This window comes from Pelodiscus sinensis, chromosome 14, assembly GCF_049634645.1.
Source record: "Pelodiscus sinensis isolate JC-2024 chromosome 14, ASM4963464v1, whole genome shotgun sequence".
Taxonomy (NCBI): domain Eukaryota; kingdom Metazoa; phylum Chordata; order Testudines; family Trionychidae; genus Pelodiscus; species Pelodiscus sinensis.
The window spans coordinates 13,784,230-13,812,221 of NC_134724.1; the positions used below are offsets into that span (position 1 = coordinate 13,784,230).

Genomic DNA, 27,992 nt, shown 5'->3' on the forward strand with positions numbered 1-27,992 from the left:
AAAGGAATCTTATAGCCAAGAATTTTACACTAGTGGTAGATTTTTAATTGTATTGCTATACATTTACCTTTTGATTTTGGGTTTTTCCCCACTTCGTCTTAAAATATGACAACATTAAACTGGTCTCTAGCTCTCTCACCATCCTGGGAAGATGTTTGCAGACTTCTTGACACTTATCCAGCATGCTAGTTCTCTCTCACAGTCATTCATCACAAGTGGTTCCCAGGGCTCCACCAAAAGAAGAATGTTGTTATTTTGTTGTGTAGAAGCAAATATTTTACAGCAGCAATACATTCCCAGGCCTGCGCTATGATTGGTGCTGCTGCTGTTGGAAATAAAGTATTTAATATAGATGAGTACACTTTCTGTGTTAGAAGGTCAGACACAGTGATGGAATTTTAGGGAACCCAGATATGGATGTGAGTGATTATCCAAGAAATGAGCTGGAATTAGTGTTGTGGCAGTTAATGCAGAGTTAGAGACTGGTAGTAATATCTAGGAATGGCACTTGAAGGCAAAGAGGTTGAAAAGGGTTGTGCATCAGAAGAAAATACAAAAAAAATGAGAAAGGAAGAGGGAGGGCAAGAGAGAGAAATCATTTTATTTAAAGCTAGAGTGTAGATTAGAAAACAGTTCTTCTGTTAAGTATTTCAATTCACGCAGTGTGAATTGTTATGAAAATCTACTTGGCATTTTATCCAGTGCCATTATTGAAACACTTTACCTGAAATTATGGAATTGAAAGCTGAACTTAGCGTCATAGTTCCTTCATAGAATCTGTGTAGTTTTTGTTTTCTCTCTCTCTCTCCCTCCCTCTCCCCCTCCACTTTCTTTTGTAGACTGTAACACTAATTTCTGCAATATCTTTTCATGCCAAGCTGAAAATACTAAGTCCTGTTCTTCTGTGGCCTGCAAAGTGCAGGAGGTCAGAAGGTCAGACTAGATGATCAGAGGTCTCTTCTGATCTTAAAGTCTATGGGCACAGCCTCACTTACTTGGCTGGAGATCATTGTTTTGGTATTTGATTTATCAGGTCTTGTTAAGACCCATAAATCGAATGCTGAGGACAGCTCCTGCCGGTGCCTCCTCTACTTGTACTCATGAGGAGAAAGGGAAGCTTCTCTGTTGCTGCCTGATGGCTTTTATCCATTTGCGTGACCAAACCTGACAATCGGTTGTGAACACAGGTCAGAAACCTCAGAGAACCTATTTTTGGTTTTTCAAAATGTTCCTAGAATTAAAGGAATTTCAAAATACCCGGTTAAATAACAGCTCAGATGTTGTCATTCCTCTCTTTTCCTATTCGCAGAGGATTAATTCAGTGCACTGTTCTGTTCTCACTTGCATGAACCCAGATTCAGATATAGCTGAAAATATAGGTGACTTGATTCTTGGTGGCTTCTGTCATGTCTCTACAATCACAACATTTGGTATAGTTGGCAGTGACTGAGAAGTCTCCAGCCTGGAGCTGCACAGATAGGGGTGAGGGGATGGAGTTGCAGTCCAGAATTAAAAATCTATTTATTTTAGGACTATTTAAGGTGCTGTTGTCAGATTATCAGGTTTAACAGTACCTTTGACACTCAAACACCCCCCCCCCCACACACACACACAAACACATGCACACTCTCAAACCCTTGAGAGCAATCACTTGAGGTTGTAGGCTGTCATGAATCTCTGTCTCTCTCTGTCTCTTTCTCTCTCTTTCATGGTGAGTTCCCCAATAGGTCCAGCCAGGGTCCAGCAGCTATGGTTAACGTTTCTCCAGTGGCTACAGCAATATACACCATCCTTCAAAAAAAGCAAAATACATTTATTGTTAGGTGACAAGTTTTTCCAGCCCTTCTGCACGTGTTGCCTCCTGCCCCCATCACTTTCGATATAAGGGCCTATTCACTTCCTGTATCAAGAAATTAGGTCTCTCATGAACAAATAAAAGGAGTTTTTCTTCACATAATGCACAGTCAACCTGTGGAACTCCTTGCTAGAGGCTTTTGTGCAGGTCAAGTCTTTTAACAGGGTTCAAAAAAGAGCTGGAGGATACATCCATCAATGGCTGTTAGCCAGGATGAGCAGGAATGATGTCCCTAGCTTCTGTTTGTCAGAAGCTGAGAATGGGCAACAGGGGATGGATCACTTGCTGATTTCCTGTTCTGTACATTCCCTCTGGGGCACCTGACATTAGCCACTGTTAGAGGACAGGATACTGAGCTAGATGGATCTTTGCTCTGACCCAGTACTTCCGTTCTTACGTTCTTAGTTCAAATTCAAAAACTCTTTCTATGTTTAAGTCTCTGGAGGAGGAAAAAACAGTATATGTAAAGTTCTCCAGGTGCTAGAGTTTAGTCTGTCTCACTTCCACTCTCTCTCACTGATTTTACATCTCAGAGGAGCTGTGGTAACCTCCTCCCATTGAGTAAAATATATACATAAACCATTCATCAATTAAATAGAATGGCCCCCAAAATAATCCCAGGGCTGCAATTTTGGTCACACCTGTTACATTGGTATCTAAGGGTATGTCTACACTACCACCCTAGTTTGAACTAGGGTGGTAATGTAGGCAACCGGAGTTGCAAATGAAGCCCGGGATTTGAATTTCCCGGGCTTCATTTGCATATTGCCGGGTGCCGCCATTTTTAAATGTCCGCACTAGCGGACATTTAAAAATGGCGGCGCCCGGCAATATGCAAATGAAGCCTGGGAAATTCAAATTCAGGGCTTCATTTGCAACTCCGGTTGCCTACATTACCACCCTAGTTCGAGCTAGGGAGGTAGTATAGACATACCCTAAGTGTTTGGTATTTAAAGAACATCATCCAAGTTGTGGGAGGACCCCAGTCTGGTAAAACAGAAGTTGCTGCTTATCACAATTTGAAATGCACTTACGTTACTGTGATGAGAAACCCTTGTTATGCCTGACTATAGCCAGCGCTAGCAGCCCTGCACTTTCATAGCCATTCAGTGCTCCAAAACACTCTCAAATTAAGGTCATATCTTTGGCTATGTCTGCACTACAGGCTTCTTGCGCAAGAAGCTTTTTGTGGAAGAGATCTTCCTCAAAAACTTCTTGTACAAGAGCATGTGCACACTGCAAGAGTTTAGTCTGTCTCACTTTCGAGAGAGCGTCCAGGCTGCATGGACGCACTCTTGAAAGGAAACTCTGATTGCTATTTACAGAATGGCCACCAGGCCATTTACAGAATGCTATTTACAGAATGGCCACTAGGCCTGTGCTTTTTTAATTGCCTCTTTTTGTGCAAAAACCCCGTTTCCCATCCACACATACCTTTTGCGCTAGAGCTCTTGTGCAAAAAGGAATTGTTCCTTGTGGAAGAAAGAATACCTACACCAGAAAAAACCCTCTGTTCTTTGGTTTTACTTGCATATAAATGCGCTTGAGGTGTGGACGCTCTGAGTTTTTGCGGAAAAATGGCTGTTTTTGCACAAAAACTCTGTAGAGTAGACCTAGCCTTTGTGGTGAATTACTGCATGTCAAGGCCAGGTGTGTATCTACAGCCCACCAGCTTGCCATGTGGACAATGCTACAGTACAGTGATAGGGTTTACTAGTAATGGAAGTTGAAATATGCCAAGCTACACTCCAGGACTCTCACCTCATTGTAGCGGAGTCTACATGAGAAATTATTACATGGCAGGCTGGTGTACACCCTGGCTTGCCATAAAGTAACTCACCATTGGGGGTTATGTAGAATTTCTGAATTCACCTTCATTTGTACAAGAAGCCACATCATATCTTCAGTTGCAGATACTCCTGCAGTGCATGGATGATGCTGACTTTTCTGTTGAAGGAGAATGCAAAAGTATGAGTGGGACACCAGAACATTTTTTCTTTTTACCATCATTTAGGTCATTTCCTTCACCAGTTTGTTGTTGTTCCTGTGGTTTGTGTTTGGCCTGCTGTTTTAGAAAAAACATACCCTGGAGCCTGTAACCAGATATGTAACTCAGTTTTTGCAGTGGTTTAGTGAAGTACATCATAGCAGCAGTGAGATAGCAAGAGATGTTGCATTGGAACCAGCAGATAGAAGAACCAGGTATTTTAAGACGTCTCTTTTTTTCATTGAATATATTTAGTCTTCTTGTAGTTGTTGTTTTATTTCCCCTCACCTCTCTGCTTGCTTGGGTTTTTTAGTCTTTTTTGTATGTAGGTGTTTATAATGAAAAACAAAATTAGTGCTACAATGAGATTAGAGTATAGGAACGGTTCTCTCCTCTTCTTGTTTATCTTGTAAATGCCCACAGTGTGCTCAATGCTGTACAAAAGTGATAGCAGTTTTTATGTCAAAATATTTACTGTATAAAGAATGCATGGAGAATCAGTTTTGCTTCTCAGGGGGAGGGGGAAAGAAGCTTCTTGGGAAGGCATTTTGTTTTGCTTGCTGTGTGTGTGTGGTTTTTTTTTTTTAAAAAAAAGAAACAACTTTGGGGGCAAATTCTTGCAATAATTGCAAAATTGAGCCTGAAGTAAATAGTCATGGTGCAGCTAAAATCATCCTAAGAAAAGGTTTTATCTTGGATATCTTCTCTGTTCCTTTAATACAGTAATGCAGGAAGGTAACTATCAGGGATGTAAGAGAGTAGTTGATAAATCAACTATCCAATAAGCCTAAGTTTATCAAGTAGTAATATGGACTTCCTCCCACTGCTTGCTGCCTCTATATCAGAGGCAGCATGGAGGAGGGGAGGCGTGTAGGAGCTCGTGCTGAGGAGAGTCCTCTTAAAAACCTGTTCCCTCAGCACTGCCCCCTTCTTTCAGAGGCAGCAGCGGGTGAGGGAGAGGGCAGGGGAGAATGCTCAGGCAGCAGTCCCTTGCCAGGTGTCACAGATGGGCTGCTTTGAGAGCAACAGCCCCTGGCCGCAGGAGTCCCAGTGAGTAGCTGGAATGGACACACCCCATACCCACACACGTCCTCTGTGGACAGGGGCTGCTTCCAGCTGGGCAGGCATTCCAGCTCAGTCCTGGCTTGGGCTGGGACCAAACGCCACTGCGGCTCTGCAATTTAAAATGGAGTAGGAGCTGGGGGGCAGACTGCCTTTTAAATTGCAGAGCTACAGTGGGGTTTCGTTCTGGAGCAAGCTGGGAATGAGCTGGCTGCCTTCACCTGTAGGTAATCAAGTAGTCGATAACAATTCTATCAACTATTCAATTACTAAAATAACCTAATTTTAATATCCCTATTACCTTTGTGCATTTTATACATGTGTGTAACTTTCTTTCAGTTCTGTGTGCTTCCCTCTCCTGCAGGGGATGCCCTTTTGTGTGCTTTTCTGATTGTACAGCAACAGAGTTGCTTTGACCAGAGTTGTGACAATGATCTATTTGTGTCCTTACTAGCATTTCACTATATACACAAAGCTGTATATTCCCCTTTTGTGTACTGGTTATCCTTGCTCAGGCCTGGGCAGACACCTTCCTTGGGCTGGATCCGGCCCGCCAAGCCACTGGATCCAATCCATGGACGCAGCAAGGAGCCTCAGGCAGACTCCCCTGCTTGCCCCACCCCCACACGCCACTCAGAAAATCAGCTCCTGGACCTCTTGTGTTTCACAAACTGTGAGCAGAAGGGAGGAGAGAGTGGTGCTTCATGGCTGCTCCCTCCCCCAGCACAAGAACAGTCAGTGTGTAAACTTCCCCTCTCCCCTCTGACTCTGCAGCCTGTGCGGGGGCAGGGCAGGTTACTGCCTGAGAAGTTGGGCTGCTGGCTAGAAGTGTCTCAGGTACATCTCCCGGCGAGAGCCTGCCTCTGGCACCCCAGCCCCTCCCTTCCCGCAGCCCTCTGCCTCCCAACTCCTGCTCCCCTGCGCCACATAAGACAAACCCTCTGCCTCCCTCCTAAGCCCATACCTTCTCCCAATCCCCTGTGTGATGGACTAGGCCAGGTCTGAGCACCGCTGAGGGTGTCCGCTCCGAGCGAGTTGCTCAAAACCAGGGCTACCTATAGCCCTCGCCTGGAGACCTTTCTCAAATAGGCCACAAACTAGTCGCACAGAGCACTTCAGCTGCCAATCTGGCCAGCAGGAAGCCTCACATGCAAAACCCCTCAGACAGCCCAGCTCTCCCTGTGCCACAATCAGCCCTGGACCTTGCACACAACTGAGAGGTTATAAAACCCGATCTCACCTACTCCGAACAGATCCTCCTGGTCCCAAAGAAAACAGCCACAGTCCCAGGTCAATTTACACTTTAGAGCAAACCCACAAGAGCACGCTGGGCCAATCCTTTAGAATCTAAAATCTAAAGGTTTATTAATAATAGAAAAGGTGGAGAGTAAGATTAAGGAGAATACATTACATACATCAATCACCAAGTTCTTGATACAGGCTCTTAGCAGAGATATTACAAACTGCTAGCTTAGAAGTCTCTGGTGTACATCCTGTATCATGACGGGTCAGCAAATCCTTCCCGGCTCTCTTTCCCTAGCAAAGATGCATCTGGAATCAGGAGCAAGATTGAAGAGAAGATGGAGACGGCCTCATGAGATTTTTATATTCCTGGTGTCTCCCAAACCGGAGCTGGTCACATGATTAAGTGACCTATCTGTGTTTCACATGCAATGGGCCACTCTCGAGAGCCATTGTCCACGGAGCTGTGCTAGTTAGCCCAGCTATTCACTGAATAATCCTTCCTCACAATAGGCAGTCCACGCCCATTGCTCCCTAGCAGACAGAGAATATTTTCAATACAAGAACAGAGCCCATATTCGTAACTCCACATACAGAAATCATACAAGTATATGAGTATCATACATAGAATTAGCAGAGTATAAGCTTTCATTTGACACCTCACATGGCCCACTTTGTACAGAATTTGGGGCAGATGCCACCAGTGGGTGCAAAAGTGATCTGTCTGCTTACTTTAAAATCCAATAACGTGACACCTTGCCCTAGGTCACAACCCAAACCCTTGCAACCATATCCCCTACCCTAGGTCACAATGCCTTCCTGCCTTAGGTCAGAACCCAAATTCCTGCACCCTCTCCTGCATCCTAGTTCCCTGCTGTAGGTCACAACCCCCTCCTGCCTTAGGTCACAGCCCAAACCCCTGCACACCAATCTCGTGCCCCAAGTCATAACTGCCTCCTTCACCCAAACTCCCTCCCAGACTTCACAGGATGTCCTGCACCCCAATACCTTACCCCAAGTTCCCTTCTGCACCCAACTTCCATCCCAGACCCTGCACCCCCTCCATTAATATAATGGAAGAGTGCGGTCTTTGACCACTTTCCAAAATCTTGACACCCCTCCCCCAATCAAAAATTATTGCCCACCCCTGTCCTTGCTGGTGAGATACGCAAGAAATGTAAGCCCTGCCCTTTCTAACTCATTAGTTCTAAGACCTGCTGTTGAGTCTGCTCAACATCAAGCAGGGTGACTTGTTTTCCTGTGTCTGAGAATGTACTTGCCTCCTTAAATTAGAATGAGAGCCTAAATCCTAATTTATTTGACGTTCAAGTTTAGCTCAGCCTCCCCATGCAATTGGACACATTAAAGAGAATACCTAAAAGCACCGAGGAAGGATATCGCTATTTCAGATTGGTATATGATGCAATTGTGGAAAGGTAGGTGATAAGCTCCTGTTTCAATTTTCGGTCTGAGATCTAGCACCCAGGAGTTTAGCAGTTTCTTCAATCTCTTCTAAATGCTGCAGCACAGTTCTTAGTGAGGCTTATTAAGCACCAACACATTGATGGATGTGGATAATTGGAGTCTGTTCCCATCCAAGTATTTCTCAGTCATTTTCCCCCCTATTCTCCTTTTTTTCTTTTTTCCTCTTTTGACTTAGTGTTTCTTGAAAACTTTAATTTTTCTTAGTGTTTGTCTTTGCAGCCTTAGGCACATGCACACAGAACCTCCCACGTTCTAGGACATAGGAATCAAATTATTGTCTTAAAAGGGTGATTTTCATTAACAAAACAAAGGAAACATTATTTGGTTGCTAAGCATTGCAACTAAAAATTAAAGAATTAAAACACAGAAAATTGCTTCCCTGTGGTTCAGTTTGGAAAGTTACAGTGTAAGAGGGTGCTTAGCACAGAGAAGTCCAATAAACACAAATATAAATGAAAATAACCTGATTGCATCTGACTAAACATTCCCTGTTCTACTCCTATATCTGTTGTTTCAAGATTTAGTTCTTTCCTAAGCATGGATGTCTCCGTGCCTGGCTCACTTCATGTCCTTCCAGCTCTGCTCTGGTTACACAACATCAGGAACAGATATGCCACTGATGTCAATTCAGAAACCCACATTCTGTTTCAATTGGCTCTCCTGGCCTACTGTCAACTGACTTCCTGCTTTCCTGGCATTCCTGAGGACTCTCTAGGAACCATTATCTATGATTTAAATCCCAACAGGCAAGACAATTAGGGCTAGGTCCCAAGAGCGAACTACTGTGAAAGACTTTCCTTAACTGAATGGTTGGAATGTCCAGAAAAGGGTATTACATCTCCCGCAGTCATCACACTTGTGCTTGAGCATTCTGTGATACTTGGCACCCATCACTTCACTCTAGGGATGTGAAGGACTAGTCAACTATCTGATAAGCAAATGCAGATCTGCTTAATCGCCTAGTTGCGCCCTCTCCCTTGCTGCCTCTGTCGGAGAGGCAGCAAAAGGGGAGTGGGGTGGAGGAGGTGCTTCAAGGCAGCAGTGCTGATAGAAGCCTAGGGCCAGATCCCGAGCTCCAAGTGGTGCTGCAGCTTTGAAACACTGCATGCTGCACGGGGCCAGCTGGAGTGTCCCTACACTGCAGGAGGCCTGTGGAGTCCAGGATCAGTAGGGGAACCCCCCACTGATCCTGGGCTTCATGCAGCACTGCCACTTTTGAAACAACATGGGGAGCCTGGCATCAGGCTCCTTGAGGCATTTCAAAGTGGCAGCACCACATGGAGCCCTAGGGCTGTTGCTACACTTCAAAGTCAGAGGCGCCCTATTGATTAATCGAATAGTCGATGCAAAATGCATCGATTATTCGATTAGTCTATTAGTTGATATTTTAACTTCCTTACTTTGCTCTGAGGTGCAGCCAAAGGGACAGGTTAATCGACCAGGTCTACACCAGTCCTGGCAGCTCAGCTTAAGGTACGCAATTGCAGTTACATAGAATACATAGCTGGAGTCTACTTACCTTAAGCTGAGCTCGGCGGCGACCCCAGAGTGGGAAGCTGATGGGACCAAACACAGGCAGGGACGCCTTCTGAGTTTAATTTAGGGACTCTTAACTAAACTTGCTAAATCAAATTCCGGAAGATCGACTGTGGCAGAAGTGATCTTCCATTTAGTGTAGACAAGGCCATAGGTGCTGCAGGGGGATTGGAATAACTTCCCGCCAGCAGGAGCCAATTTTAATAGAAAGATACCTTATAGTGGAAAGTGTTAAGTGCCATGTGATTAGGGTGGAAGAAATATTGTACTCTTCTTTAAATGGCAGGATTCAGGGATCACACCAACTGCCAACCCTTAGTAAGTAATAGGGAACTGTTGTGAGTTGGGTTGCTGCCTCTCCTTTTGTAAAAAGTTGAGATCCCTGTGTTGGGAGGTGAGAGTGTTGTCTGTCTGGGGATGACCAGAAAGGGGTGAGTACCTTGTGGAGTGGTAAACCCCAGAGGTTGAGCAGAGTTGGGTTTTATGGAATGGATTATATTTTGGGGGAGGCAGTATATCTTTTTGGTAAGAGAGACACCTATGCTTACCACCTCTACTAGAGTCTTTATTTGGACTCTCATCTGCAGCGTTTCACTGTTACCTTAGGGTGGTTGAGACGGTTGAATAAAGCTACTACGGTACACTAGAAATGTAGATGCTGAGCTGGAGATATGGTTGCAAGGTTTGGGTCCCTAAATCCCTGCAGTAGTAAATAGGAGACCGACATGGGAAAAATAAGGTAGTGCCGAAACCAGAGCCTTGAAATATAAACTAGGAGCAGAATGCTGCAGCCTGTTTATTAAGTGGCATATCTTGGAGCTAGCACGTCACCACCTGTGCTCTGCATCTGCACCTGCTGGTTTGTTGGAGTGGTTTAAGGAGGGGGGGGGGCAACTGAACGAACAATGAAATGACCTGGGATCTGCTTTCCTCTCTCTCTATGCCAGACTGCTGCACCAACAGAGATGCTCAAGGTAGAACTTAACTCTGGGTTTCACTTCTTTACTCCCTAGTGTTCCCTCAGTCTGAAATAACCTGTAGGGCCATCTGCATGTTCCATTTCTCTGCCCAAGGTTTTGGGGAAGAAGAGGGAGAAGGAAATAGTGAGGACAGGGCTTTGCAATCGTGGAGCAATATCACTGAAGTGTTGGTTGGCTTGATTGTCAGTTCTGGTAAATGCTTACCCTTTGGGGAAGCTGCTGTGTTGTGTCTTGTATTTTTAAATGTATGTCAGAGGCATCTGGGTTCCAGAGGAGGCACTTTTCCTCTTGCTTTTTGCTATATCTTTAAATAAATAGATTGATTGAATAACTGTTCTGCTAGGAGGGATCCCAATACTGAGAGAATGGTCTGCCCAGTCCTTCTCAGTACATCCGACTTTCTTCTAATTTAGACTTTGCTTTTGGGATTTTCTAGTCTGATCCTTCCTTCATGGTATTAGTCTTAATTGTGCTTCAGGTGCCAGTGTTGCCTCTTTGCTGTGTGGCTCCTTGGACACAGAAACCTGTCTTAATTCAAGAGCAGGGCTCTGCTTGTTTCAGATAAGTGACCTCTACTTTCATTAGCTTTTTTTGTGGTTACCATTCTTTTGGGACAGTGCTGCTGCAAATAAACAAATATTCAGTCAAATTTTAGTAACACATGCTCACAAAGGAGTTTTAAAGGAAAAATCAGTCTGTTGCGTTCAGGCAAAAGAGGTGCTAGGAAATCTCTCGGAGCAATGTATGCTGTGAGAATTGTCTTTTCGCCCTGTCTAAATAAGAGTGTAACGAAAAGGTCTTCATAAAGTACCCACTGAGATTACAATGCAGGAGCTTACACATCCCATTCTGATTCCTTTTTTTGTTAAGAGTCTAAAGCTCACAGACAAACTTCCACCCAGTAGCTGAGCTAAGTTTCTCTTTGAAAACTCAGGTATTTGGTTTCATCTAGAATACTTTCTAATTGAATTTCAGGTTTCTCTGAAAAGGACAAAAATGAAATGTGTATATCATGATGAGTAACTACTGTTCCTCAACTGGCAAGTAATGCTGTCTGGTGGGCTGGCTATCTTTGACAGGTCTGCTTTTTACATCTATTGTGCATCGCCTTTTCTGGAGAATACATTGGTAAATGTCTGGAATTGCAGGACTGAAACAGCAGGGGGGCAGCTGGCTGAGACTGTGGTTATAATGAAAGCTGTGAGAAGGATGTGGGATGAGGGGGGCCATGTGTGAAATATCAGAGAATGCTGCAGATCAGAATTTTGGTGCATTAACAATACTGTATATTGGAACCAGAACTAGAGTCACAGGGAGTGCAACAAGTCAGGGTTAAGGTACCTGAACAGTGCAGTGTAGACACCCGCTTGAGCATTGCATTTTCTTTGTTTCTTATCTAATGCCAGTGGTGCATAATTGAAAAGGGAAAAGGAGCTTCTCAATTTAAGCACACGTTGTCTGGCCGTCACCCTTTGAGCTTTAGTGCGAGGAGCGTGGTTCTATCTGCCTCTTTACCATGCTCTTTGAGGAGACTGTCTTTAGTGATGGGGTAGGGATGAGCATGGGGAAAAGCACGCAACTAATATTTTTTTTCCATATTTCTCTGAAGTTGACCTAGCCGAGAGAGCACAAAATAGCAACAGCTGTTGAAAAAGCCATAATTGTTTGACTATATCAGCAGGAGTTCCCATAAAACATATACATTCTCCCATCCCCAACACAGTGAGGGAAGAGGCAGGGAATGAAGGAAGATCATCTATATAAGGCGTTTCCAATGGGCAGCGCAACAAGGAGCCCAGGATCAGCTGGGCACTCAAAGGGGCTGTACTGCATGGAGCCCGGGGTCAGCTGGGGACTTGAGCTGATCCCGAGCTCTGCCTTGTGCTAAACGCTGCCCTGGCGCTTCAAAGGGGCAGCATTGCGAAGAGCCCGGCAGCGTTTCAAAGGGAGGAGGGTGCACGTGATTAATCACGATTAAATTTTTTAATCGCTTGACAGCCCTATTAATCACTTTAAAAAAGGTTTGGTGTTGGCCAAAAGACATCACTATCTGTCAGAAAAGCTGCAAACAGAAATATACTAAAGTATATTGTATTTCTTGAAACATTTCTAATTTTAGCTTAAATTCTGTCTACTCCCCTATTACTGACTGCTTTGGTTAAGAGAGAAAATGTTTTTCTTTCAACAACTTTTGGATCTTTTGCTGACTCTCTTCCCCACCACCCCCTTTAGCGTCTGTTAAATAAGCCCATTTAACAAAACCCGATCTTCTTATAAACATGGAATAATGACAGTATCCCACATATGGGATTCATTAGCTTTTTGCATGTTGTGAAGTACCGTATATACTTGTTCATTAGCCCGTTTGTTTATAAGCCAACATCCCCTCAACCCCCGTGCAAGACGAATAGATAAAAATGGCAAACTGCTATGACCCTTTCAGAAGCTAATCCTGTATTTCAGTGGTTGGCAAACTTCAGTTCCCAGCTTGTCAGGATAAGCTGCTGGCATGTCAGGACATTTTGTTTACTTGGAGCATTCGCACTCATGGAGCCCTGCAACTCCCAGTGTTTGCGATTTGCCATTCTTGGCCAACAGGAATTGTTGCAAGAGGCTGCCAGCTCGTCCCTTGGCCCATGCTGCTTCCCACAACTCTGATTGGCTGGTAGAATGGTGAATCACAGTCACTGGAAGCTGAGGACTCTATACCTTTGGATTCTCCAGGTATACGACACATCCATGGCTCCCTTATGGGCTGAGTACTGAAGTTTGCCAACCCCTGATCTACAATGACAATGTAGGCCCATCGATAAGCCGATCCCCACTCTTTAATGCATCACTTCGTTACACACACGCACACCCTGCAAAAATAATTCATCTTATGAACAAGTATATACGGTAGTCTTTTTGCTAGCATCAAAAATTTTAGACAATAATGTGGCATAACAGCCTAAGGGCTAACTGAGTCAACGGCTGTTCCAGCTTTGAAGACAGATTAATTAACCGCTCCATAATGGCAAGGAATTCATTTATTGCTTTACAAAATAATCTCTTGTAATTCTTGTATCCTCCAAATCCTTTTGTTTTACTTTTAATTGATTTCATTGGGACTTCGGACGCTGATTATGTGAAGGTTTTCATGCTTCTGAGTCTTATAAATGTTTGTGCTGTTAGGCCTATGACAACTTCAGGAAACCTTCCCTTCGCCCCTCATTTAATTTAATTAATTTAATCTATATTTATTTATTAGTTTTTAAATCTCCTTCCTTGGAGCTGTTCGCAGGAGGCTTGAGATCTTTCTTTGTACTCAAGAACAGACTGCAGTGTCACCTGTGACATCAATAGTTTTGACTGAGGAAGGAAGACCCTATTTTAGACTCGCCATGCCCTCTGACAGGGCAAACAATGGGGCAACTGCCCCAGAACCAGGCAGTACAGAAGACCCCAGGTCTCTGGCTGCTGCCACCAAGCTGAAGGGCTGGCTAAGTGAAGTTAGCCCCCTGTTCTGCCCGATGCCATGCCTCCCATCTTGCTCGGAGGCCCAGCAATTCTGTCAGCCCCCCAGAGTCTCTCCAGTACCTCAGGGAACTTCAAAAAGTTTCAACCATTTTTAATGCTTCTGTGGGGCATTTTCCCCCTAGTACGTTATGTGCCCATTGGGTGGGGTTTACTGCAGTACCACCAAGTTTACACTTCTGTAGCCTTGAGGGGCTGAGGTTTCAGCAAGAATAAGGTAACAGTGTTTTGGACAGTCTTTGTCTATTCCATTTTCATGCCCACAAACCTCCTCACCACACTCAGTGGCTTGTGCTTCACACAGCTTCCAAGCTAGGACTGACATTGTTAGAAGCAAAGAGGGCACTATTCCACTGAGATGTTCTGCCAGCAGGAACAAATTAATTCCAGTGGGTTTCTGTGATAAACTGTAAGGAATGACATCCTTCATGTTCCATATTAAGAGCCAAAAATTCTTGCTGAATAGCTGCAGCATGTGTTATTCTATAATAATAAAAATAAATATTATTTTTCTTTTCTATAAAAATGTCAACAATAAGGCTTATGCCATGATGTCTGGCTGTTAAATAGGTGTTTTTTATCTCCTGAACTGCTGCTTATAGTATTATATAAAGCTGTGAAGATGAGATATCCTGGGTATAGAATCATAGAACCAGAAGGAAACTCAAGAGATCATCAAGTCCAGTCCCCTCTCTCATGGCAGGCCCAAGCACCAGTTAGACCAACCTGCTCTTTAAAATCTCAATTGATGGAGATTCCACAGCCTCCCTGGGCAATTTATTCCAGTGTTTAATCACCATGACAGTTATAAAGTTTTTCCTAATGTTCAACTGAAACCCCCCTTGCTGCAATTTAAGCCCATTGCTTCTTGTCCTGTCATCAGAGGTCAGGGACAATATTTTTTTCTCCCTCCTCCTTGCAACAACGCTTTAGGTCAGGGCTGGGCAAAATATGGCCTGTAGGCCATATCCGGCCCAAAGACACAGCGGGGAGCCTCAGGCAGGCTACCTGCCTTCCCCGCAGAATGCTTAGAAAAGGAGCTGCCAGGAACTCTTTGTCTGTGAACAACTGTAAGCCCAGGGGGAGAAGGGAGAGCCTTCCCCTGCCCCCAGAACAATCCCATTGGCCAGTTTCCAGCCAATGAAAGCTACTTGTTCGAGGAACAAGCAGCACGTGAAGTATCCTTCTCACTCCCCTCAGACTCGTAGCTATTCACAGACCTATATGGCCCCTGCTGTGTCTGTGCAGGCAGAAAAACTGCCTGAGAAATGTGCTGGGCTGCTTGCCGGGAGTCAGCCAGGTAAGTCTTCTGGCCAGAGCCTGCCTCTGGCACCCCAGACCCTCCCTCCCACCAGCTCTCTGCCCCCTTATCCCATATAACCTAAACTCTCTGCCTCCCCACCCCACCCCTGTACCCATACCCCTTCTCAGACCCTGCACTCCAATCCCCTGCCCCAGGTCATAGCCCTCTCCTGCCCTAGGTTACAAACAAACCCCCTGCACCCACTCCGAGACTCTGCACCGTAGTCCCCTGTCCCAGGTCACAACTCCTTCCAAACCTTGGTCACCACCCAAACCCCTGCAACCCAGAGCTTTGCTCCAAGTCACAACCACCTCCTTCACCCAAACTCCCAAACCCCACACCACCTTCTGTACCCCCGTCTCTTACCCCAAGTTCCGTTCTGCACCCAGCCTCCATCCCAGATCCTGCACTACCTCCATGAATATGGAAGAGTGTGGCCCTTGACCACTTTCCAAATTCTTGTAGTGGTCCCCCCATCAAAAATTATTGCCCACCCCTGTTTTAGGTACTTGAAAGCTGTTGTCATGTCCCCTCCCTGTCTTCTCTTTTTCAGACTAAAAACAATCCCAGTTATTTCAGTCTTCCCTCATATTTTTGTGTTTTCTAGGCCTTTAAATCATTTTTTTTATTGCTCTTCTCTGGACCTTCTCCAGTTTGTCCACATGTTTACTGAAATCCTGTGCCCATAACTGGACACAATAATCCATTTGAAGCCTAATCAGTGCAGAGTAGAGGGGAAGAATTACTTCTCAGTCTTGCTTACAAGACTCCTGTTAATACATCCCATAATGGTTGCTTTTTTGCAACAGTATCACACTGTTTACTTGTATTTACCTAATGGTCTGCTAAGACTCTTAGATCCCTTTCTGCAGTACTCGTTCTTAGGTAGTAATTTCCTATTTTGTACGTGTACAACTGACTGTTTCATCCTAATGGAATACTTTGGATTTGTCCTTATTGAATTTCATCCTATTTACCCCAGACCATTTCTACAGTATTGTCTAGATTATTTTGAATTATAATTCTGTTCTCCCAAGCACTTGCAGCCCCTCCCATCTTGGTATCATCCACACACTAGTGTATTCTCTATGCCATTATCTAACTCCTTAATGAAGGTACTGAACAGAACCAATCCCAAAACTGAGGTACAAGGTTTAATTGGAATCATACCTACTGTTCACTGGCATCTGTTTAGAAGAGGGGAGCCTGTCTTAGATTGCTGCAGTCACCAACTCTACTGCAATTATCATTGGAGTCTGAGATGTACCCCTCCTCCCCCTCCCAAAACAAATAATACAGTGTCTTCTCTTCCCTTCCTTCTTCAGTAGCAGCCAAGCAAAAAATTGACCTGGAAATGCAGTCTAATGGTGTATGCTTTTGTATACCAGTCTTCTACTTTCCCAGCCTTTCTCCTTTTAATTTTCTAAACTGCTTGATGAAAGAGCAGATTTTTTTTTTCTTTTTAACAAAATGCCTAGCAGGGACCATAGCCTAGATTCTATGTAATTCCCAGTCTAATCCAAAGTGTGTGAATCCTAGACAGTTAAAGAGAAGAAAAGTCCCATAGCACAGGGGATCATTTTCTGGTCTGAGCTCTGTATTTGAATTATCTTTCTGTGTTGATCAGTTTGACTAAAGCACTTTAAACTAAAAGCTTAGAAGAAGGGTAGAATTTGAATTAGAGATGTTAAATATCGTTTAATTGAATAGTCGAGTAAACTCATGAACTCTTATTGGTTACTCGACTATTCTATAGTTTCCAGGGGTGCGGCCCACAGCCAGTGCGCTCTGGCCCTGCTCTGCCACTCGGGTGCTGCTGCCTCTGTATCAGAAGCAGCATTGAGGGGTGCCAGGTGGGAGCTGGTCCGTGAGGGGAGCCACTTCTAAACAAAAAAAAAAAAAAAAAAAAAGCGCTCCCTTTGTAGACGGGCTACCTGTTGCCCGATGCAGAGTGCTGTGGAGTGGCAGTAGCCCCTGTTTGGGGGGAGTCTGAGCTCCTGGACCCAGCATGAGCCAGGACTGAGCCAGGCTGCCTGCATGCCCAGCTCCTAATACTCTTTAAATGAAGAGCCGCAACAGGGGTAGTTCCCAGACCCATCGTAAGCCAGGACTGAGCCTGGCTACTGGCCAGCCTGCTAAAAAATGTACTGGCCGGGGGGGGGGGGAGGAAATGTGTGTATTTTATAGCATTAACCGATAAGCTTTTGCTTATCGGTTAATCGACTACACTGTTACATCCCTAATAGGAATACTTCCCCATCTAATGTGTGCCATTTTACGTTGTCTAGTAATTTACCTCATTGTTTTTATATGTAGGTTTTTATTGGATCTTTTCAGCCAGTTGGTCTGTCTCATCTGCTATCCTGTCTCCCTTATTAGCTAAACGCATAATGTTTCCTGGGGAAAGCATACACCTTTCCTAAGTCCTTTCAGATAGATGTGTGCTACAATAGGAACATAGGAATTGGCATATGGATTGAACCAGTGGTCTGTCTGATCCTGTAGTCTGACTCCAAGACTGGCAAGTGGAAGATGCTTCAGAGTAGACAGATGTGAGATAATCTCTCCGCTACATCAGAGCTGAAATTCTAAATTTAAACTCTGAAGCATTGTGTGGAATAATCTCTTTCAGAACTTATTAGCATTAACTGGTACAACTCTGGGAGTTCTATTTTTTCTGATAAACGTCCAGTCTTTTTCTGTGTCTCTAATTTTATGGCCTTAATGTCATCCAGTGGCAACGAGTTCCATAGTCTAGCTGCACATTGTGTAAAAAGTACTTACCAGTATTGTATTTGCCACCTTTTGATTTCACTGACTGTCCCTTTGATCTTGAGTTATGCTTCGAGGAAAGCAGACGTTTGCAATCTACCTCCTCTATACTAGCGGCGAAGAGTCCTGTGGCTCCTTATAGACTAATGCATCTGACGAAGTGGGTCTTTGCCCACGAAAGCTTATGCTCTAACACTTCGGTTAGTGTATAAGGTACCACAGGACTCCTCGCTGCTTTTGCAGATTCAGACTAACACGGCTACCCCTCTGATACTCCTCTATACTATTCATTACTTTATGTACTTCAATAATGTCCCCTTTTATTAATCCCCTTTCTGAGGTAAACAATTTAATCTTTTCAGTATATTTTTACATGACATGGGAGTATTCCTTCCTACCCCACACATCACCATTTTCTTTTCTGGAAAATTAGGGTTGATTTTTTTTGAGTTTACATAGACAGCAGTATGTTCAATGCTTATAATAATATATAGTCCTCTTTAAAATCCTATAAAATGCTCTATTGTGAATACATGTGACTTCTTGTGGGAGTTTATTCCGTAGGTCAATTTTGTGTTCCATAAATAATCCTTTTCATCTTTGTTTTCCATTTGCGGCCTTTAGGATTTGTAGTCTCAACTAGTCTTTGTATTACTTACCCTATGAAAAGATTGGAAAAAGCTCCCTCCTTCCCCTTGGATCACTTGAGTGAAACACACTTTGCTGTCTATGCCTCACTTAAATTCTGACTCACTCTTCTCCTTGTAAGCTAAATAAGTCCAGTGTTTCCCCTCTATATACAGGGATGGTGACAGACTTCACCAGGCCCTGAGAAATGGGAGAGGGGGGTTCGTTCTGGGTTCCCTGGAAGAGGTGAGACCTCAAGTGGAAGGAGCAAGGCTATGGGCTAGCCTACCCCAGTCAGCGCTGTGTGGAGCTCCAGCATCAATTTAAAAGACCCAGGGCTCCAAGTGCTGCTGCTACGGTAGCAGTGGTGGTGGCCCAGAGCTTTGGGCCCTTTTAATTTGCCTGTCTATACATAACCTCACCTCATTTCTGCCTCTTTAAACATTTCTAAGGGCAAGTCTACACTGCTCCACAGTTTGGCCTGGGAATATATGATAGCACGACAGACCTGTGCCTTTGCGCCCACAGCATCCACATAGGCGACTTGCAGCACAGCCCTTTTTAGCATGCATGGCTCTTCACAGTCGCCTAGTCTGAACGGTGTGTGGGGCAACGTAGATATGCCCTCAGTGACCAGTGTGTAAATGCTTCTGCAGAAGGATGTCCAATGAGATGCTGCAGTTGACGGGGATGAGGAGAGGTATTGACATCAGTAGGAGTGGAGGGGCAGGACTGAGTCCATAAGTAGCCAGTTTTCATTATTTTACAATGTCTCTGTAAATGTTCATTTGATGGCCGCAGGCGTTAGAAAAGTTTCCCTTTTACTCTGCTGATCAGCAAGCCTTGAGCATTACATCATATGTGGCAGGGACTCTAGTATACAGACTATTTCAGATGGAGGAGTTAACCATTGCACATCCTCCACTTGTTAATAAGGAGTAGACCAGAGAGAAAACTGGGAGTCTAAGGCCATGTCGATTTTACCTGTGCTTCCTAAATTGATGGAAAGATTTTCTCTCATTGGAGGAATTCTGCCTCCCATATGGCAGTAGCTAGGTCATTGGAAGACAGCTTCCATCGACTTGGTTGGGGATTAGGTCAGCATAGCGGTCGCTCTCAGGTGTGAATTGTTCATACCTGTCAGTGCAAGGGCTGTCAACCTAACTTATAAGAGTAGATCAGGACTACCGGTAAGTATCTGCTTTCCCTGGCTTCCCTCTTGCTCCAAGGGGGGAAGCAATACACCTGCAGATCTTCTTCAGCAGCTAACTACTTCTCCCTCTACACCAGCTCATCTGTGCACATTTCTGGGGCAGAACCAAAACCACGATCATTTGCCACCCTTGCTCATAACCTGCACAGGAAGGATTGCAAACCACTTTCTCCCCAAATAGGGGGAATGTAAGAAACATCTCTACGAGGAATTTTTCACTTGGCCCTTAAACATGCGTGTAATCATAAAACATAGTGCACAACTTCCCAGCATCTTAAAATCATAAACAAAGTAAAACTTCCTCCAGCCTCATGTGGGCACCTCGTTGTTCAAACAAATGTAAAAAGCAAACACTTCTGGTTGCAGATTTTCCATGTTCCAGCAAAAAATGACTTTTCAGTAGAGGAATTATTAGTAATAATCAAGTAAAGCCTTGTGTATGCTAACCCCCACCATCGATCTAATGTAGATCATTTCAGCTACGCAAATAACATAGCTGAAATGGACATACTTACCATGGTGTCTTGTGTGCAGTAAGGTCAGTTGTATGCAGGGGCTGCTCTCCTGTCAATACCAACTACTCTTCTTATGCCAGTGGAGTAATGGCATCAAGGGGAGAACGTTCAGAGATCTATTTATTGCATCTAAGCAGCAGAGATAAATTGACAGCCGATGGATCAGTCACTGCCACGTCTATCTCTGGTATAATGAAGACAAGCCCTATGATACACCGTTATTACCATAATAGATAGAAGGAAAACTGGAGACCAGATGCTTTATAAAAGTTTAATGCATCTGAATTTCATATCAAGGTGTTTCAAAATGGGCTTAAGGTTCTGTTTTCCACAACTCTGGATTTTTCATTATATTCCCTAGTGTCCATATCACCAAACATCCTGCCCTGCATAAAAGTGTTTGGGGACTCAAATAACGGGGGTACCTGAGGAGGTAGGTGCATGGGGAGAGCTGTGTTCTGAATCCCAATTCTGGAATATTACTGTAGTGCTACAGGTGACTGATTGTTGGCAATGTTTCTGGTTTTAGCTGTTTCTTTTCTTACGTTTGTGAGCTCTAAATAAACACAATTTAAACAGCACGCAAGCAAAATACACTGCTATCAAGAGTTACTTTCAGTATCCTGTGGAGCTTGCAATAAGCTTAGAAGATCATCAACTGAGATATAAACTATGAAATTTTCTCTTGTCGTTTTCAAAGCACTGACTCCACTTCTTGGTTCAAAATGGTCAGAATTCATGGCAGTGAGGAGACAATTTCTTCTAACAGTCCCACAGTGTTTGGAAGATTCACCCCTGTTGTTGACAAAGTTCCCCTGTACGTGAGGCAGCCAGGCATCTCCATTTGCAGCTATTTTTTGGTATGGTCAGACATGTATGTTGCAAACTGATGTAAAATCAGATGAGAGGTTGCTAATCTCTATGGGAGTTGTAGAATGTGCAGTTTACTTCCTCTAAAAAAGATATTGAGACATGCAATGAACTCTTAAGTATCAGCATTTATTCTTTTTTAAAATAAAGCCACAGTTTTCAAATTTGGTACTGAAATTCACAAAAGGTTTATACTGAAGAGGCATTAAGGAAAGAAAGCTTGTAAGTAGTTAAAGGGTCTGTAAAGTTGACTTTATTTTTATTTTTTAAATATGCACTCCATGTTACTATATTTAGAGGAACTTCCCCATTCTCTCTCATTTTCCACTGTTTCAGAATTGTTTTATTTTACAGTTTGTGTAAGCTGTACAATGGTGTAAAGTGTTGTCTGTTTGGATTTACAAGTACTGAAATGTTATCCCAATGTATTTCTGTTACAGTCTAACTGTGAGGAGGTGGGCCTGATTCTAATGCCATTGAATGAAAATCCTTAGGGTTGCCAGGTGTCCGGTTTTTGCCCGGACAGTCCAGAAATTGTGTCTTCTGTCTAGTACAAAAAAACCCCAAACAAACAGAAAATAGCAGATATGTAAAATGCCAATGGTTGGTCCTCTCCCTCTTCTCCCCTCCCCCCCTTTTTTTTCCCCTCAACTAGTTTTTTCCATTGCCGTGTTCAGGATTTTTTGTGAAGGTATCTGGCAAGCCTAAATATCCTACTCATTTAAGTGAGGCTTATTTACATGAGTAACAGTTATAGGTTCAGGCTTTTCATTTGAATCTGCCCAACAGTGAGTTCAGTGTAACTGATTTGGGCAAATGTGAGGGCCAGGAAGGAATTTGTTCTGGGGCACGTAAGCAGGATCTTGGTGCTCTTGTGTCTTCTCTATTGTTGAGCAAAGTTTATTCCTTACAAAAGGAGTGTGGAACCTCTAGCATGCTGGCCACATGCCTTTTGCCAGGGTTAGTTTCTGCCGACTACGAGATGGTTTGTTTATCTAGGCAAAAGCAGGCCTCGGTGTTCATCACTCCCAGTGGCCAGAGTTCACCATTTACAGCCAATGGGAGCTGCGGGAAGTGACACAAACTGGGCTACCACTTCTTGCAGCTCCCGTTGGCCGGGAACAGCATACAGCTGTGAGGAGCTGCGGAGCTCCGTGCCTGCAGACACTCAGGTAAATAACCATCTGACAACCCACCAACAGCAAATCCTGACAAACTGCAGCCCATGGGTCAGGGATTCCCCGCCCCTGCCTTAGAATCAGCTAATCATTTGCCTCTCAATTGTTTTCCTTTAGGCCCCCATTCTTCCAAATTGTCCTATTTATTTTCTATACAGTATGTTATGGGGGATGTCAAGGTAATAACTCTTCAAGCTGTTAACTTTCTATTTGTTGCAAACTTGCCTCAATTTTTGCTGAAGTGCAAGAGCTTTCATTTACTGGGGGGAGGGGGCAGTTGTTTCAGTTTAATATAGTTAAATAAATTGTAGCCACCAGGTGGCGCACAGGCTGGTTCAGCTGTAACATTCATTAGGTGGAAGAGGAAGGAGCACAACTACAAACAAAACGTTTTCCAGACTTCACTTGCCCCCACAGAGGGGTTCAGTTTTAAAACCCGGCTTTGTTTTTTATAAAGATAGTGTGAGAATGCAAAATGTGTTATGACAGATGGACTGTAAAATGCCTGTCTCTTTAGGACTGAGCTGGGTTGTGATGCTGATGCAGAGAAATTGGCTAATTCTCTTAAAAATATGCCTTAGGTTCCCTGTCTTCTCATGTTTTTGTCTCTTTCCATTGCTGACTTGCCATTTTCTAAATAAACACATGTGCACTTCTTCCGAACTTGGATGTAAATTCTTTATTGGCTTTGTAATGTTCTGGGGCAGATTTCCTTCTCCTTCTTTGGTTTTAGGAAATAGTGTTTTGCATCTCATTTGGGCAGAAATCCTAACACTGTTTTTTAAAAAAGTTGTATGTTTTTAAAAGGATAGTTTAAAACTTAGCCTTTTCCTTGTTTTCCTTTCTCTTTCTGATATATTTAATAACTCCTGCTTGTAGTGACCAGAAGTGGTTTTTTATTTGATTAAAAGGAACAGGATCTTTCTTATGTTCTATTCAGTTAATTCACATCAGAACCAGAGTTTAAAATATTAGTATTCTGCCATATTTTTATATATTGGATTATTTTCAGTGTTTCATAACGGTAATTTGATACAGATAACAATAATGCTGTCTGTTTCAGGCTGACCATGATTTCCTTGTCATTAAGCGGTCTGTTAGCTTGTGGGGGGGGAGGGGTTTTATCTGGAGGTAGTTAGAGATCATATGATGCAGTTGAACAAGATCTTTTTTTCTTCACTTGAAATCTGCAGCACTGGTTTTTGGTTTGCATATGAAATGATTGGTTAGTTTCAAACTCTTCAGCATTTCCAGATGTTTTTAATGAATTGTTGAATCTGTAGCCAATGGATGGAGTAGAGTTGCTGATTGTTTCTGTTCTCCATTTTGAGTAACTCTCATGAAAGGAGAGCACAATAGAGACATTAGGTCGTTTGTTTTCTCTTTGTCTTTTCCACTGAATGCAATACATCTGACGTTATATTCCTGAGCATGTATGCAGTGAACTGTATGTATGGGTATCCATATGTGACTGTGTGTGTCCAGGGACTCTCTATATGGGTTCAAACAAACAAACAAAATACCAGGATACCATTGCTTTTTTTTTTTTTTTTTTTAAACTCAGCAGGAGTCTTGTTTTCTGCATCTTCTTTCTGAGTGTGTATGTAAGAGGGTTGAGATGCCTGGGAGATGAGGTTTCCAGCCTGTGGCTATGCAGGAAAATTTCCCCCTCCCCAAAGGAAGAAGACTGACAGTCTCCCAGCTGGGAGTGCACATAGGAGATACCTTTTTTTGTGTTGTTAACAGAGTAAAATTTGTTGACGACAAAACCTGGGAGGGAAAAACCTGGAGCGAGACATGGGTGCTTGTAGCCATCACCAGTCTTAGGACTGGAGCCCAGGCCTGGGTACTAGGAGCAAAACACAAGAAAACATCTGGAGCAAATTAAGGAGTTTCAATTAAAAAAAAAAAGTCAGTAAAAGAGTTGGTCACTTCACTGTGCGTGAAGCTGGTGACCATGACATGAATTCCAGGCTCTGTTGCATCAAAGAATGTTAACCCTGAATGGAGTTCCAGTAGTCATCTCACTTCACAGATCCGAGGAGATAAATACATATTGATCCTTTCCTTGCTTGTCTTCTAGTGCAGAAAGTTCCTGCCCAGAAAACCTTTTTGTTCCCAATTACTTGGTAGCCTTTAGAAAGAGTGAAGTCGTTGTTTTTAGCCTATGCTATGGATGGAGTTGCCATCGTTGAAAGGTTGTCTTATTACATATTTCTTCCCACAATCCACCACCATAATTTACACAGATTGACCTGTTCAGCTGTCTCAGTTAGATGCCAAGGGCCAAGTTAGCCACGATCACTAAAATTCTTTCTCATCATTAAAAGAAGGTGCCAACACTGTAAAAAAACCTAGATAGATTTATGGTGGATAGGTTCATCATTTCTTCTGGAACACCTGGTGTTGGGCTCTGTCAGACAGCAGGGCACTGGGTTGGATGGACCTTTGGTCTGACCCTGCATGGTCGTCTTATGTTGTTATGTTCATCAACTCAAAAGTGAGATGCATTATCAGAGGCAGTCTGTAGGAGCTTGGACAGCTGATTCATGGGTCAGTCATGCTCTGTAAAGGAAGAGAAGACTTTTGTGTCTCAAGAAGCTGTCACAGGGAAATTTGTTTAAAGAAATCACTAAATTCACTTGAGAACAATTGACAAAAAATGCCAAATGTATTAGTTGACAGTATCGGTTGCAACACTCCATTGCATTAGAACATCTGCTTTACACTGCTTACTATAGCTTTCCTTACCTGACTTAACTTCAGAATTTGTTTACAAGTAACTGTCTGGGGACATCTGAGTTTGAGGAAATCCCTGCCTTATAAGGCAGAGTCTGGAGAGCTGTCATAGATATTTGTGATTTCTTATCTCTGACTGCATGATTGCTGGGAATTTGTCATTGGATGAAACCAATGACTCCTGAAAGTCCCCAGTTACTCTATAGTCACATTTGGGGTATGTCCTAATACTGAAAGCAGAACCTGCATTTGCTAGCTGAGAAAACACACCAGGACTGATCTCATGAGCCAGTGGATGGTGCTACGTGAAAGATTCAGGTATGGGAACTACCTTAATTCAGTACGCTGAGTTGTGGAGGCGATATTACCATTTGTGAGGGAGAGATTGGAACTGCTCCTGGCTATGGAAAGCTGAAACAAGAGGTGGGTGTTGGAGATTTCAAAAGAGCTCAGATACTTTCCTTTTCTAGTAGTAGCTGGTTACTGAGCCACTCTTCCATGTTGAATGCAACTGCTGGTCTTCTGAGTTTGCACTGTGAGTGTATGCTGATTGTGATGGTTCTGGGAAGCCACATTTGGGTGGTATTTGCAAGGCAGTTCAAAATAATAATTTACCTTTTGGGACCATCTTTCATCTCAATGTTTCCAAATCATTTATATCTGTGAACCAATTTGCCCACCAGTGAAAAGCAGCTTCTCTGGGGCAGAAGCCAGGACATGTCCCAGCAGACTTGACGACAGTCAGAAGAAAGAAACTTGAGTTGCCACGGACTCCTGCACTTGCAGAAGAGTGCAGAGAGCTGTCCCATGTCAGCTCAGAGCATACGGGACTTCTGATTTTGAAGATGTTTTCAACCAGCACTTTTTTTGTGATGGTACTGCCCAGTACGTGGTACCGGTACCTCCAGACTCAGTTCCAGCACCTCCAGTCAGAGCTTAGCAACTTTTTTCCTGGAGTACCGGCACTTTTTCTTTGTGTTTAAAAAAAAAAAAAAAAAAAAAAAAAAGCATTGTTTCTAACAAATCCTCATGCGTTGTCATGTGTGAAGCTCACCTTTTATCTGTTTGGAAGGATGCAGGATTGAGAAGTCCTTGAGGATACAGAGATACAAATAGGACAACTAATGGGACGTAGACCACTGAGTCATTTCGTCTGGGGCCCCAAAAGTCCTCAACCATACTCGTTAATAGATTGAATCTCTATCCTAGGGATTGGCCAGTTCCCTGGGCCTCATGTAGAACATCTTTCCATATCTGTAAGGAAAGGTTGATATTGTTACTATATAACATTTTTATTTTTCCCTTTGTGACACAGACTTAAAAGCTCCCCTGATTCCCCTCTTCCTCTCTATCAACAGCAGTGGGTTCTTCTATTCTGTAAAAATCTCGGCATTTTGCAACTTAACGTGAAAAAAGCTTTTCTCTTTCTCTCTGTTCTTGTTCCCTTTTCAGCAGTGAGTGAGAGAATGTCTAAAGCCAGGGAAGTATGGAAACATTTGCTCCCATGAGAGATCAGGGTGGGGTGGAAGCTGAAGGGGGCTTAGAGAAGGCTGAATCAGTTTGAAAACAGGAAACCATGTGGCAGTGTGAATTGAGGGCCCAGCTGATGTGAATGAGCCATTGAGAGAGAAGGAGACTTGCAGGCTAGACCAGCATTAAAGAGAACTAAAATCTTTGCTTAAACACACTGCTTTTCAGATTAAAACAGACAAGAGGGAATGATCGGTTTTTTTTAATCTAATAAATATTATAACAAGCCTTGAAGCCTTTTGCTTCTGCTGTGCAGGGAAGACAGAGCAGACACTGAAATGGCTGGTTTCCTTCCTCCTTCTCTCCCCCCCACCGCCACATATTTAATCACAAGTTTCTATTCCTATTCTGGAGAAGCTATAAGCCTGTGACTGTCTCTCTTAATTTACCTTAGGCAAAGGTGGGGAGAAGGGCTGTCTTTTCTCCTGGTCCTTTTCTTTAAGATACACATTTTTACTCTGCTTCAGCTCTATCCATTAACCGCAGCCACCGAGAGTCTTCGTCTTGAGATGAGAGAAATGGGGTAAAAACGAAAACCCTGTTGTCTCCCTTCTTTATTGCTCTCCAAAAAAGATGAATCATTTCCCCACAACTGCAATTAAGTTTTCAAGACTCAAAGAACGCTGGTGCAGCACTAAAAAGGCAAGCAGTGACGTTCCAGCTGAAATCAAGAGGGAGTGGCTTTATTTTATTTATTTTTCCCCGTTTACCCTGAGCTACCATTAGAAATTTAAACTTATTCAAGACCAATCCCTTTGGCGTTGTTAACGGTGGACTTACTTGAAAGAAAGAAAGTGTATATTTTGTTGTTTTTTTCTTTTACATCTTTGAACAGTGAATGTTGTTTTTTTCTTTTACATCTTTGAACAGTGAATGAAAGTCTATCAGCAACAATATTTTCTTTGGATTGGATAGTCTTTTCTTCTTTGAATTAGACACGTTGTGTTTGAGTCTAGCCTAGGGTGTTTTTTTTCTGTTTTTTTTTATAGGTTACACAGTTCCAGTTGCATACATCTGGCTTTTGTTCTCACTCTCGCTTTCCAGTATTTAATTTTGGTGCTTTTCTGCCATTAACATTGGCTAGAAAACTCATGGCTTTTTTTTTTTATCAACTGTAACAGGAATGCTGGTGCCATCCTCATCACCTAATATTATTTTAAATTTCATATTTACAGTAATCTCTCTGAACATATCTGTCTTGTTTGCTATAAATTCCTACGTTACTTGCATAAGTGACCTGGTGTTCTAAGAAGACTTTAATCAAACAGTGTCAGCTCTGGGATTTTCTTTTCTCCTGTTAAGAGAATTGGAGCAGCTGATGTGATTCAAGGAACACTGAGATGCAGAGACTTCTCTCAGCGCATATGTGAGAGATTTGGACGATTTGCCTTGCCGAGTTTATCCTGGAGTTAATGGTGGGCTCTGCTCCTTGCGTTTTGCCTCTCTTTTTCTTTTTTTGGACAAAATGTATGAACGACACAAGAGGCGGTACAGCCTGTGTGACATTTCCAAGGTGGACAGGACTGTAGATGTTGTGTTGTTAAAGGTACAGTATTGTTTGTTTACACTTCCTATTCTTTAG

General features: G+C 43.3%; 1 protein-coding gene and 1 long non-coding RNA gene across 13 annotated transcripts in view; one reads left to right on the forward strand and one right to left on the reverse strand.

The window, feature by feature from the left end:
* AKAP13 (A-kinase anchoring protein 13) overlaps positions 1-27,992 on the forward strand; it is a 374,025-nt gene that overhangs the window by 221,789 nt on the left and 124,244 nt on the right. For 2 of the 12 annotated variants that reach the window (XM_075897031.1, XM_075897033.1), the window contains exon 1: positions 27,016-27,956. The exons of 8 other annotated variants lie outside the window; for them this stretch is intronic. In XM_075897031.1, the coding sequence (XP_075753146.1) occupies positions 27,876-27,956 (81 nt within the window). In that variant the 5' untranslated portion in view covers positions 27,016-27,875. 2 more of the 12 variants (XM_075897034.1, XM_075897035.1) reach the window with 2 other exon arrangements.
* LOC142818299 (uncharacterized) lies at positions 24,575-27,015 on the reverse strand. The gene is made up of 3 exons (XR_012895724.1): positions 26,800-27,015; positions 25,212-26,134; positions 24,575-24,706 (listed from the first exon to the last, which is right to left on the reverse strand). It is a non-coding gene; the product is annotated as an uncharacterized LOC142818299 (long non-coding RNA).